The following is a 14618-nucleotide window of genomic DNA, read 5'->3' on the forward strand; positions in this document are numbered from 1 at the left end:
ATAGACAGCACATGCTTCAGTGGTCTGGTAGTGTTTATATCCCTGTGAGTTTAACACTTCATGACTGAGAGCTGTCCTTCATGACAACAGAGCCCACAACAACCATGACTTTTATCACCATCTTCATCTGGATATTTGCCTTCTGTCTCCAAGGTAAAATATTTGACAGAAAATGACCTGGACCTTAACAATAATATATAAATTCTCATTACAGTTGATGTTAATATGATTTATTGGAGAAATGTATGAGAGATGGATTGTTAATGATACATACCATCTCTGTTTCAGAGTCCAGAGGCCAGTACACTGTGACTCAGACCCCTGCAGTGGAAACTGTTTCAGTGGGTCATTCAGTCAGTCTCAACTGTAAGTCCAGCAGTGCTGTGTACAGTTACAGCTATAGACACTATCTGGCCTGGTACAAACAGAAACCTGGAGGAGCTCCTAAACTCCTAATATACTTAGCTACAACCCTTCAGTCTGGGACTCCATCTAGATTCAGTGGCAGTGGATCTGGGAGTGACTTCACTCTGACCATCAGTGGAGTCCAGGCTGAAGATGCAGGAGATTACTACTGTCAGAGTTTCCACTATCCCAACAGTGTCTGGGTGTTCACACAGTGATACAGAGTCGTACAAAAACCTCCCTCAGTCAGACTGCACAGTGACTGTACTGCTACAGCTGGGACCTACTGCAGGTGCTGAGGGGAGGAGAGGATCCAGTACAATGACACAGTGTGTAGTAGAGCTGAACAACAATATCTATGTCTTATAACTCAAAGCTGTGAGATCATATTCAGTCATTATCCCATGTGTTCCTTTCTGCATTTTTACTCATTTTTATTGAGTATCTCATGGAGAACCATGAAACCATCTATCTACAAAAAGGTTCAAATCTTCCAAAACAGACTTCCTTACTTCAGATCGTTTGGATATTGTATTCTTAAGATGTAGAGGAGATGCTGAGTTTCATGTACTGTAATTATGGTCTACAAAGTCCAAGTGTGTCTGATCAGAGACACAGGAGAGGAGGGAGGGAGCTGACCTCAGGAACAGAGTCAGTAACAGAGTAGTAGTCCTGCACATTGGAGCCCCTCTTCTCACAGTGTTAGTCCAACAGTCCAGTAGTCCAGTATTTACAATATTAAATCATTTGGTGGGTGTTTACATTTGTCTTATTCCACATATGTAAAAGTGTGTATTATGCACATGTGAATTGTAAAATGTTTTTTTTGTATGTGGTACTCTTAGTCAGGGATCAGCCATTACTGAGGGCAACCCTAGAGCAATTAGGGTTAAGTGCCTTGTTCAAGGGCACATCAAACGATTATTTCACCTAGTCAGCTCAGAGATTCAAACCACCAACCTTTTGGTTACCTGCCCAATGCTCTTAACCGCTAGGCTACCTGCCACCCTAATTACCATGAACACTAAGCAACAGACACAATTATACACACTGAGTATACAAAACATTAAGAACACCTGCTTTTCCATGACATAGAACTGACCAGGTGAATCCAAGTGAAAGCTATCATCCCTTATTGATGTCGCTTGTTAAATCCACTTCAATCAGTGAAGATTAAAGGGGAGGACACAGGTTAAAGATGGATTTTTAAGCCTTGAGACAAGTGAGACGTGGATTTTGTGTCAAGAACTGCAACGCTGCTGGACAATCAGCCTCAACCTTTGAAATGCTGCTGCTCACACAGATCTCTCCAATGGAAAGACTGCATGAACTCGAACCAGAAAGATTTTTCGTTGGTCGCTATCGGTCCGAGACGTGGGCACAAAGCAACGAGCTACCTCACTAGCAAACACGCTCAACTCCATACAAGATAATATGAAATTGCATTATTCAAGCTGGCGTCAAGGTTTGGGTGGAGGTGGTTGAGCAACACTGGGCTGTGACTGGAGCAGAGATGCATAGAAAGGTAGTGGGGTTCGGAGTTGAGGTGGACGAAATGGAGTGTAGTGGTGGAGTGGAAAAAGGTGGAGGTATAGTAAGAGTAAAGGTTAAGAAGAAGAGGAAGCCTGAGGAGCCTTTGCACATCTCCTCAGGAGAGTAGTGTAATGGAATTTTAATACTTGTCCTTTTCTTCTAACTCATTTCTGTGTTCTATTTATGTGCAGTTCTATAAACCAATTTCTGTGTTCATGCATGTGGCTGACTGAAAGAATCCTCACTATCAGTAGCTGCAATTTGGCAGTACGCCCAGACCTTGTTTTGAAAACGAGAACGAAAGATATCTCAGTTTCAAAGTCTCAGCTTAGAGAGTAGAAGCCTCGTGAGGTATTGGTCTGTCACATGTTATGAACCAGTATTGGTCGGTCACATGAATGAAACAAAACGGTAATGATTAATGAATTATGCTAAATCATGCAAATATAACGTGTCTGTGTATAACCTTATATAAGACAAATGCTGGGAATGCCCAGGAAGAGCTCCTGATTGACACGAGTACTACGGTGCATTGAGTTGGTTGGAATCTCTCCAGTGTGCTGACAATAAACAATGATTCACTTAAGATTGACTTTGAGCGTCACTGTGTAAGAATTTCCACGATAGTAGTGATGAGGGAGGTTCGGTTCGCAGTGTTGTACTGAGAGAAGTGGAGTTCAAGGTGTTGGTGAAGTTTCAGGACCAAGGTGGAGTCACGGCGGGGAGTCTGATCGCGTTGACTATGGATTTGGAGAGTAAAGTAGGAGAGGTTGAGTCTGCTAAAGTTCTTTGTGATGTAAGTTGGGTGGTGGTGTGTTTCAATGTTAAACAGTATGAGAAGGCGCTCAAACTCAAGCAGGTATGCTGAACGTTTGGTTGATAGTAGCCTGCCGGATCAAACTGGACGGAAGTGGGTGAAGGGAGTTAATGCAGGAGTTCCAGAAATTGTTAACATGGTTAAGATGCAGGTTGGGCGTGAAGTAGGGAGCAGAATGGGGGAGAACACAAGAATGGTAGTAAATATGAGAAAGGCTGTTACATTTGTGACAGAACCAATCAATTGCACAGAGAAAATACAATCAAAGACTAAGAAGATACAGATCATAGTGGAGCAGGCAGTGAGGTATCTTGAGATCACAGGACTGACATGGGAAAATGTACAGGATGACCTCAATAAGATTGAGAATTAGTCCAGACAAGAATCATGTATTGGTTACTTTTCATTATGGTGTTATTCAATCAATGCAATGCCAGAAGTTTGATGGCTAATGGGCAAGAGTTCAAACAGTTTCTTGAGGAGTTACCAGCCAAGCCTGATGTGATATGTCTCCAGGAGACATGGCTTTAACCTACTCTAGATTTTACATTACAAGGTTATGTTGCAGTCTGTAGAGATAGGGTGGCAGGGGGAGGAGGAGGATGTGCCAACTTTATAATCCAGGAAGTTGAACAGGAGTACGTAGTGTGTGTGATGAATACTCAGGGAGAAATGGGTGTAGATTCACATGCAGAGCGCGGCAGGTGTTTATTTCACCTTCGCAGAAGGTAGGAATCATGGTCACAGGCAGACAATGGTCATACACAGGTAAAGGCAAACAGGCAGGTGAATCAAAACTAGGATTGAAGGCTATAACTGGTTCTCACAAACAAGCTAGGAAAAGGCTTAGTAGAGTCAAAACGAACAATACCTCACAAAGAAACAAACAGAATGAACTGAACTAAATAAGGAGCTGATGAGACCAGGTGAGTAACTAACACAGGTGAAATCAATGAACAAAAACGAAAGATAGGGCTACGTTCAAGAACACAAAGAAACAGGGCTACGTTCAAGAACACAACGAAACAGAACACAAGGTTGACTAAGAAAATAAATACAGAACCTTACAGTGGGAGGTGTGGTTGGGAGGGGGGATTATGGTAATAGTGAACTTTTACAACCCGTGTAAGAGACTAGAGTTGTTGGCCCTTGGGAATGTAGAAGGTCAAGATAGGAGACGGGTAATGTGGTGTGTGGATTTTAATGCTCATAGTGCGCTCTGGGAAGGGTTACGGACTGATGTAAATGGACAAGTGTTTGGATGAACTACTGGATGCGAAAGGCCTTCTGAATCTTAATGACGGCCGGGGAACCAGGTTTGACCCACTAACTGGAATTGAATCTGCTCTGGATCTTACTATAATCTTAAATTCAATGGCAGGCAGATATAGTTGGGAGGTGATCATTGTGCTGTCATGTGTACTATAGGATTGAGGGAGGAAGAATCAGTAAGAAATTCATTGAGGAGATGGATATTTGGGAAAGCGGAGTGGGATCAGTTTCAGGAGTTGAGTGAACAGGAGCTGTCTCAGGTAGATCTCAGTTCAGATACAGAAACAGTCAATGACGGAGTAAGAGGAGCAATAGTAGGGGCCGCAAGGCAGGTGATTGCTATGGGTACAGGGGGAGAAAGAGTAACGCAGTCCTCTGCTGGAGTGAAAAGTGTAGAGAAGCATTGAAGAGAAGGAACAGGGCTTTCAGAATGTTGAAAAGGTTCCATAATTACCAGCACCTGATACAGTATAAACAAGCACAAGCAGTATTAAGGAGGATCATTAGGACAGCTAAGAGGGAGTATTGGTGCCAGTTCTGTGGTCGCATAGGCAGGACCACTCCTGTGGGGGATGATTAAGAGGATGAGTGGGGTCAGAAGAGATTCGGATCTCCCTGTGCTGAAAAGTGGGGAGAGTTAGCCCATGTCACACCATGATCTGTTTCACGTGTCTTTTTGATGGTCTCCACCCCCCTCCAGGTGTCACCCATCTTCCCCATAATTCCCAGTGTATTTATTCCTGTGTTCTCTGTTTGTCTGTTGCCAGTTCGTTTTGTCTTGTCAAGCGTACCAGCGTGGTTTCCGAGCTCCTGTTTTTTTCCTAGTCTCTGTTTTTCTAGTCCTCCTGGTTCTGACCTTTTGCCTGCCCGGACACTGAGCCCGCCTTCCTGACCATTCAGTCTGCACTGACCTCGAGCCTGCCTGCCACCCTGTACCGTTTGGAACTCTGACCTGGTTTATGAACTTTTGCTTGTCTTCGACCTGCCTCTTGCCTGACCCTTGTTGTTCAATAAATATCAGACATGTGTCTGCATCTGGGTCTCGACCTGTGTCGTTATAGCCCAAGAATTTGTAAAGGTGCATAGCTCAAATAATCTGACAGAAGAGGGGCAGCGTGGGAGAGAGAGGGTCAGATGAGAACATCCAGGGGTCCTGGATCAGAGATAGATGGTGGGGGATACATTGAATGGCCTTTTTACGTTGGCTGAGATGAAGAGAGCATTAGCTAAAGCTGGGATAACATCTCCTGCGAAGGATGAGATGTGTTACATCATGATGGCTCATCTCAGTGACACTGCAATGGAGAAAGTATCAAGCCTTTACAATAAGGTGAGGCAGAAAGGAAAACTGCCTGGAAGTTGGAAGCAGGCGGTAGTGGTGCCAATACGGAGACCAGGTAAAGACCCTACAAGTCCTTCAAGCTATTAACCGATAGCGTTGACATCTCATTTATGTAAACTTATGGAGAGAATGATAACGGAAAGGCTAACGTACTTTCTGGAGAGCAGAGGACTAATTTCACCAGATCAAAGTGGGTTCAGGAAAGGCAGGGGAACGATGGATCCTGTACTGTGCCTTGAGTCAGTCATACGGAAGACACAGGCAAATAAGAAGGTGGTGGTAGCGGTTTTCTTTGATACAGAGAAGGTTAATGATATGAAGTGGAAGGAAGGCCTACTTATCAAACTGGAAAACATGGGGGCTGGAGGAAAGGTTTTTAGCTGGATAAAGGATTTTCTTTTTGGACAATCAATACAAATGAGGTTGGGGAGCTCTATGTCAGAAATCTATGAGGTAGATAATGGTACCCACCAGGGAAGTGTCATTAGTCCTTTGTTGTTCTCCATTATGATTGACAATGTATTCTCTCAGGTGAGAACTGATATTGGGAGGTCATTGTTTGTGGCTGATGGGGCACTGTGGAAGAGAGGGAGAAATATTAACCATCCAGCCAGAAGAGTTCAGGAAGCGAATAGTGAAGTTGAGCAGTGGTTCCTCAGGCTTCAAGTTTTCAGTTGAGAAAACACAGACAGTTTTTTTCTAGAAGGAAGGTTGGGGAGAAAATATACTTGAAGTTGTATGGAAGGATTCTGGAGAGGGTGGGAGGGTTTAGGTTCCTGGGGGTCTGGTTTGATGCTCGAAACACATGGGCAGAACATATTAACAAAGTAATTCATATGGAAAGGAAAGAAAACATTGGAAAGAAAATATTGAATGTGATGCGTTGCTTGTTAGGAATGGAGTGGGAGGCAGATAGAATGACATTGAAAATGATATATATAGCGCTGTTAAGGTCATCACTGGATTATAGAAGTATAGCATATGGATCAGCAGCTCAAACATCTTTGAAAAAGCTAGATGAAATCCAGGCCCAAGCCCTAAGAATAAGTTGTGGAGCACTCAGGACCTCCCCGGTGGCAGCGATGCAAGTAGAGTTGGGAGAAATGCCATTAAAGTTAAGAAGACAACAGCTAGCCATATTGACATATTGGGTAGATCTACAAGGACATAAGGTTACATATCCTATAAAAAAAGGTGCTCCTAGACTGCTGGGAACATGAACGAAATCTGAATACAATCTTTGGGTGGATAGACAACTGCATGGCGAGAGAGATGGGGTTGTTTGGGTGCTTGAGAGGGTAAGAGAAGGAGTAGATTCAGTTGTGAACATTTAAGAACACAATACTATGCTTTCATTAATATATTCACAGATGGATCTAAGGGGAATGAGGAGGTGGATGTTATCTCCAAGAAGGCTCTTAAACATCCTAATGTTGAGATGGAATTGTCAATCAGTAAAGCAGAAGCTAAGGCGTTAATAAGAACAGTAGTTAAAAATAAGTGGCAAGAGTTGTGGAACAGGGAGAGAAAGGGAAGACACCTGTATAAGATCCAGGAAAAGGTGGGGGCAGAGGGGTCCTCGGGCTGAGAGAAAAGGGAGGAAAGGCTGAGACTGTGAGACACAAGGCTCAATAGTACATTTAAATGGGTGGGGAAACATCTGACTGGGAGGTGTGATCATTGCCAGGAGGAGATGGAGTGGAACATGTTCTATTTCAGTGCCCAAAATATGTGAGGGAAAGGTAGCGATTGTTTCTAAATTTGAGGTGTAATGGGGTTGAAGAGCCAGGATTAAGTGAACTGCTGGGGAAGTCTTCAGGGGATGTACTTTTTAATTTAGAATGTTGTTTCCTTAGGGAAATTAGATTATTGGGTAGGATTTAGACCTTCACTGTCTCTGGTCCACGCCAGTCCAGTTGGTGGCGGTAATGCACCTAAAAGTTGGTTTCCAACCACCATATAAAATCCACAGAAGAAGAAGAAGAAGAAGAAGAAGAAGAGGATCTCTCCAATGAATGAATGTTGTGAGAAGGTGAAGGAAGCATGGAGAGGTCAGGAACAGAAGTTGGGTTTTGGAGAAACACCATCAGTGCTCTGCAAGCAATGTAGCTGATGAAGGTGTGGCAAGAGTGTGGTGAACGGATAGATGTGATTGTGGACAGCGAGGAAGAAGAAGAGCTGAGTGTAGTGGGAAGATGTGTGTTGAGGAAGAATGGTGTCAGACATGATAAAGGACAATCTGGACCAACAGTAGTGACATTTTTTGAGAAAGTGGAGCCTTACCTTTTGGCAGATCCATTTGTGGTTTCAGGGTGGGTGAGAAAGGAGTTGGAGGTACAGTGGTTCCTCCTTTAAAAGTTGTGAGCTTACACCGCAGGACTTAGAGGTATCCAGTGTCACGGCTTCATTGCTCCAGACCACCAAAAGGGGGAGTTAGAGCACTCATTATACATTTGAGTCCCAAGGTTTTTATATGACCAATGATATCGAGTGGTTCCAATGACGAATTTGACGCGGGCCACCCATCCCTGGTGACTTTCTTCCCCAAAGATGGCTAACAAAACATTACGCAGAGGCAAATATAACTAGTTATAACGTCATAACGAGTCAAGCAAAACATTTACAATTGAGAGGAATATGTTAATGGAGAGACAAACGATTGTGCGTATTTTTTTGTCATAATGTTCATTTACGAAAATTGATATTTAGCAAGTATTTTTTCAGTAATTTCCAATACCAGGTGTTTCAAACTCATGAATCAGTGTTTAGCACTCCTGCTCCTGTGACATCAATGATTACACATTGTAACTATGCAATAGATTAGAAACATGATTTAAGTAAAGGCTGATTTGTAATTCATATATACAGAATAAAAAACAGTACACCCTGCCAGCACGGCCACAAGCGAACCACTCAGGCGGATAATGACGCGTGGAAGAGAGAGAGGAACGAGATGGGAATAACAATCCAGGCTATTTGCTCTGACACCGGCATAATGATGTAATGAAACAAGCAGGGAGCAGGTTTCAAACCCTCAAAATTCGAGCCACGCCCCCACAACTTGCAACAAATCATTTGTATCTATCTTTCCACATCTACCTACACACGTATCTACCTACACACGCTTAATTTTCTGAAAAATATATATATTGGTCATGGCTCCCGAGTGGCGCAGAGGTCTAAGGCACTGCATCTCGATGCAAGAGGCTTTACTGTAGTCCCTGGTTTGAATTCAGGCTGTATCACATCCGACCATGATTGGGAGTCCCATAGGGCGGCGCACAATTGGCCCAGCGTCATCCGGGGTAGGCCGTCATTGTAAATAAGAATTTGTTCTTACCTGACTTGCCTAGTTAAATATAGGTTCAATTTAAAAAACAACTGGCGGAAACCGCAGCACAATCAATAGGAGGTGAACAGTGGCTGGTGCTGAAAATATAGCTAACTTGTTATGCAAGTGTTGCACACCAACAGATGGAGAAAACCTACACCAGTCGAACAATTCATTTCAACAATAATCTTCATTTTAATTTGACTTTACAAACAACAAGAGGTCTTAATTGGAGTCTATTTATTCAGAGCCTAGAACCAATATAAAATAACTTAACTGGCTGAGGTAAGCTATGAGGCTTAACAGCCTAATAGAAATAGGATTTATTTTATTAGGCCTACTTACAATTGCAAATGGTCCAAAATGTAGCATCCTACATGAAACAATAATTTACAGAAAAAAAGTCTGCACGTTCAAAATAAACAATGTAGCTAAAAAGAAAGTGCACATTTGTAATTCCCAAACTCTAGAAGTAATTGGAAATGTAGATAGAAATGATGTGTGACATTGTGGTTTCAATAAGAATTTAGCCCAGAATGCAAATGTTTCCTATTAGCAGGACAATATACTTTTTATAACCCGGCTACTGTTGTGAAAATCCCTCAACTTGCAATGTATTCGATGCTTAAGTACTCTAAAGTGTTACATTTCTAACTCAAAACAGTATTTCTTCATCAACATCTTTATGCTTTCGTTAATCTTCTTCATCTTCTTCCTTTTTTTCTGTAGTGATTTTGAGCAAATTTCTCAAGGGCCACGGTTGAGTCGTCTATGAAGATGACGTTATTGAATAACTCGCCAGCTTTGATCCATGCCTGGGCCTACAGGATGCAATATTTTTGTTTGTCAAAAGAATCATTGGGTCTAAACTACAGAACAGTACAAAACAAGCGAACACACAATGTTAATGCTCAGAGAATTAAAAAAAAATTTTTTTTTAATATATATATATTTATATATATATACAGTGGGGAGAACAAGTATTTGAAACACTGCCGATTTTGCAGGTTTTCCTACTTACAAAGCATGTAGAGGTCTGTAATTTTTATCATAGGTACACTTCAACTGTGAGAGACGGAATCTAAAACAAAAATCCAGAAAATCACATTGTATGAATTTTAAGTAATTAATTTGCATTTTATTGCATGACATTGCACATTGCATGCCTTTTTCTCGCTCACTCTAGGTTTAATGAAAACGAAATCTCCAAAATATTGTTACTTTCTAAACAAAACAATTATTATTATTAATTCATTTGGAATTATATAAAAGCCCCTCAGATATTCTCAGATATTCTCACAGATCCTAACGGAAAATACCCCTTAGTCCTCCAATCCTCTAAATGTAATTATTGGCAGAGTCACATCATTGAAATAAATATCTTTAGATATACTGTTAAAAAATGGTGTAGGTCTTATTTATTTAAAGAGCCTATTGAAGTTAGAAGCAAAAGCCTACAACCTCAACTTTTAGCACCGTTTTGCACTGCTTTGACTCCGAGACAAGCCTACTCCTTCCTCCCCATCGGGGATTTGAACCCCGGTCTCCTGACAGCACGACACAGGGATTCTTTAGCTAAATAGCCCAGTACTGTACTGCCGACCTCCACGTTGTACAGCGCCATATTTTCCATTCCATCCAAATAGAAACCCAGAGGGTTTTTCATTTTTCTTGGAATAGAAAAAACAATATTAATCAAATTAATTAAGCAAGTACCAGTCAAAAGTTTGGACACACCTTCTCATTCCAGGGTTGTTCTTTATTTTTACTATTTTCTACATTGTAAAATAATAGTGAAGACATCATAACTATGAAATTACACCAGTCTCCCGCGTGCCCCACATTCTGTAGTACAGTCACTTTCCCATGTTTACTACAGTATGTATTGTAGACTGCACAGTAGCCTAATAAACAAATAAACACATTTTGTTAGTTAAATAATAATAAAAAATACTCTTTCAAAATGCAGATGTTGACTTAGTTATGGATCCATAACAAATTACTATGGGAATAAATATCACTGATTTACAGAAATATTGGAACAAAGTTGTCTAATTAAGGCAAACAATTTAGAATCCTTCCAATCCTCTAGCCTACTCCCAACCGTCACGTTGTACAGCGCCATATTTTCTATTCCATCCTAACGGAAGCCCTGAGGGTTTCGTTTTTAATTTTTCTCTGAATAGAAACATCATAATATTAAATCATATTAATTAAGCCAAATTTCGTAAAATCAATCCCATAACTATGTTATTACAAAAAAGGTTTTAATTCTGTGGTAATGCCAATACGCAATAAGATGCCCTCTGGTGGTCAAACTAGCATTAACTTGTAGTAACAGAAAAAATTGCTGACAATTAAATGACGTGCCACAAACTGCTGCGGCAGCACGCAAGGTGTGCCGCAGTATGATGCAACTTTTAAAGGAGGAACCACTGTAGTTGAATCAGTGAAGGTAACCTGGATCCGAGGGAGAGGGCGCTCGGTGTCACGCAACTTGGGTCAAGATCTGTTTCTTGCTTTGCTCTTAGGAACAGGGCATAATTGAAAGGGATGAATTCTGGGGTGGCATTATGTGTGGATGTAGCGATTGAAGTTGAACATTTCTGGTGTTTTTGACCTCCGCCGTTTGGTGCGACGCAGACCCGGGGAGGAGAGTGGTGAAACAGAGGGGTCATTGTCCGTCCTTTTGATTTGAGCCAGACAAAGTCATGTTAGGATGTATTAGTTATCCTGTTAGAGATTTTGAGCAGAATCCACTGCACTGTTTCAGGTGCAACATTTATGGTCATGTTGCAACAGTGTGTAGGAGGGAGATTCCAAGTTCTGGGACGTGTGCAGGAGGGCATGGGACAGAGGATTGTGTAGTTTCGCTGGATAAAGTTGTGTGTGTCAACTGTAGGGGAGGTCAACATGTTACTGGAGGTCTGAAGTGTCCGGTGTGAGAGAGGCAGGTTGAAATGGCCAGAGTCTGAGTAGTGCAGATGGTGTCATATGCTGAGGCAGTGAAGGAAGTGGAGGAGGATGGGTCAAGGGTGAGGGATTCTGAGAGGATCACAGTGAGTAGTAGATTTGTGCCAGCACAGAGGGATAGAGCAATGAGTGAGTTACTCTTCTGTAAGGTTGTCTTCTTAGAGTTCATAGCAATGGTTATCAACTGTTCCACAGGAATGGTAGGTAAAACACAGAGAATAGATGTTGGTCGTGGCAGCTGCAGAGAAGTATATGGGTATACGAGATTAGACTTCAGAAGAGTTATAGGGTGTGTTGAGGGGTGGTGTCCCGTCCTCCCAGGTCGTTGGCATGGTACAGGAGCAGATAGGGTCAAAGTAGTGTAATGGGGTAGTGGGTTTTAATGTGTAGGTGGTAGCTGAAGAGAAGTACCTGGTGTACAATATTTTGTGATTATATTTTTATGAAATAGTGGTATGTGGGTGTAGGGTTAGTTGGTGTGTAAGTTAATTATTTTAGGAGCAGGAATAATGAAGATAATTTCATGTACATAGACCGTGACTGGCCTCACCCTTTAGTACAGTAGGTGGCGGTGTATACACCTTTAAATTGGATGCAATCCGCCAATCCAATCCCAAAGAAGAAGAAGTAGAAAAAGAAGAGCTCTTCAACTACAGTTTCCCTGGGGGACAATAAAGTCTGTTTGCATAGAAAGGAAACTTTGCATAGACAGCACATGTGTCAGTGGTCTAGGAGTGTTTATATCCCCGTGAGTTTAACACTTAACCTGTTGGGGATGGGGGCGCTGTTTAGACTATTTATGCTAATGTGGCTAATTTTTTAAACGGCTTCCCACAAAATCCTTGATCGTACAATATGCATATTATTATTATTATTGGATAGAAAACAGTCTATAGTTTCTATAGGAGTTGAAATTTTGTCTCTAAGTGGAACAGAGCCCATTCTACAGCAATTTCCCTGACATGGAGTCAGATTTGAGAAACGTTGGCCACTTTTCTGAAGTCATTTAAAAGGGCTCTGTCGTTGCTATGACTATACGGACACTTCTTACGTCTTCCCCTGGATGCCTTTACGTGATGACGATTCCAACGGGCTCGATTGCTCGTTCACAGGCCCTACAAATGAAAAAAACCTTTAGCTAGCAAGTCTTTTCTTGCTGCGTAACGCGCGTGGAAGACACCGACCCTCTCCTGTTCCAAGCGTTAGTTTAGCCTGTTATATTTCTCCGGTCATCTTTTCACTCGTTATAGGAGTTACAAACATCACAAAGTAGTTAATTTAAAGCGTTTTATAGCAATTTATATCCGTTTAGTGCGATTTTGGGACATTTATTTTTGCAACGATGTGAAAAGTTGGACACGCTTTTCAGTTCATCCCGAACGTAGTTGACATTTCCACATGGCAAGAGGACAGCTTTCCACCAAAAGACGATTTCTCCCAAGAAAGGATCCTTTGCCCAAGATACTGATGGAAGAACAGCTCAAGGTAGGACATTTTTATTATGATAAATCGTGTTTCTGTCGAAACATTTTAGTGGCTTAGGACGCCATGTTTTTTGACGTAGCTTCGCTTGGCGCAAACTGTATTGAAAAGTAAGGATAAATTAAAAAATGTAATAACGCAATTGTATTAAGAATTAAATTGTCTATCAATCCCTGTCCACCCTATATTTTTTAGTCACGTTTATGAGTATTTATGTATAAGAGTAGATCACTGTCTAAGTGGCGCAAGGACGTTTTCTTTACCAGCTTGTCTACATTTCACATTGTCTAACCATGATTTTGGTGGCTAAATATAAACATTTTCGATCAAACTGTATATGCATGTTGTAATGTGATGTTACAGGAGTGTCATCGGAAGAATTCTGAGAAGGTTAGTGAAAAAATTAATATCTTTTGGCGATGTTGACTTTTATCGCTCACTTTGGCTAGAATCAATGCTGGGCTGCTAATTGCTATGTGCTAAGCTAATATAACGATTTATTGTGTTTTCGCTGTAAGACACTTAGAAAATCTGAAATATTGTCTGTATTCACAGGATCTGTGTCTTTCGATTCGTGTATGCTGTGTATTTTTACGAAATGTTTGATGATTAGTAGTTAGGTAAACACGTTGCTCATTGTAATTATTCTAGTCCATTTGTGATGGTGGGTGCAATTGTAAACTATGCCATATACCTGAAATATGCACTTTTTTCTAACAAAACCTATCCCATACCATAAATATGTTATCAGACTGTCATCTAATGAGTTTTTTTGTTGGTTAGGGGCTATAAATATCTTAGTTTAGCCGAATTGGTGATGGCTACTGGTGTTGGTGGACAAATAAAAGATGGTGGAATATGCTAATGTGTTTTTAGGTAATAGATGTACATCTTTACATATTGTGTCTTCCCTGTAAAACATTTTAAAAATCGGAAATGTTGACTGGATTCATAAGATCTGTGTCTTTCATTAGCTGTATTGGACTTTAATGTGTGAAAGTTAAATATTTAAAAAAATATTTTTTTTGAATTTCGCGGCACTGGTTTTTCAGTGGGGGGGGGGGGGGGGAGTGCCGCTAGCGCCACGCTGATCCTAGACAGGTTAATGACTAAGAGCTGTCCTTCATGACAACAGAACCCACAACAACCATGACTTTTATCACCATCTTCATCTGGACACTTGCTTTCTGCTTTCAAGGTTAACATTTTAAGAATTTGTTGTTTAAAAATAATTACATCTACACAAAGGTATAACATACAGTATATTAATGTTAATATTTCTATTCAGAACTATTCATTACAACATGTACAACATTACAACACTGTGACTCAGACTCCTTCAGTGGAAACTGTTCTCCCAGGACAGATGCTCTCTCTGAAGTGTAAAACCAGCAGTAATGTTTACAACAGTAACCTTTTAGCCTGGTACCAACAGAAACCTGGAGGAGCTCCTAAACTCCTTA

The 14618-nt window shown here is 41.2% G+C and overlaps 1 gene segment (V, D, J or C); it reads left to right on the forward strand.

Moving 5' to 3' along the window:
- The first annotated feature begins 43 nt into the window (after positions 1–43).
- On the forward strand, positions 44–1162 carry LOC129838660 (immunoglobulin kappa variable 4-1-like). The segment is given in 2 exon segments: positions 44–153; positions 289–1162. Coding segments are annotated over 2 exon segments (408 nt in total).
- The last annotated feature ends 13456 nt before the right edge of the window (positions 1163–14618 follow it).

This window comes from Salvelinus fontinalis, chromosome 39, assembly GCF_029448725.1.
Source record: "Salvelinus fontinalis isolate EN_2023a chromosome 39, ASM2944872v1, whole genome shotgun sequence".
NCBI classification, from domain to species: Eukaryota; Metazoa; Chordata; class Actinopteri; order Salmoniformes; family Salmonidae; genus Salvelinus; species Salvelinus fontinalis.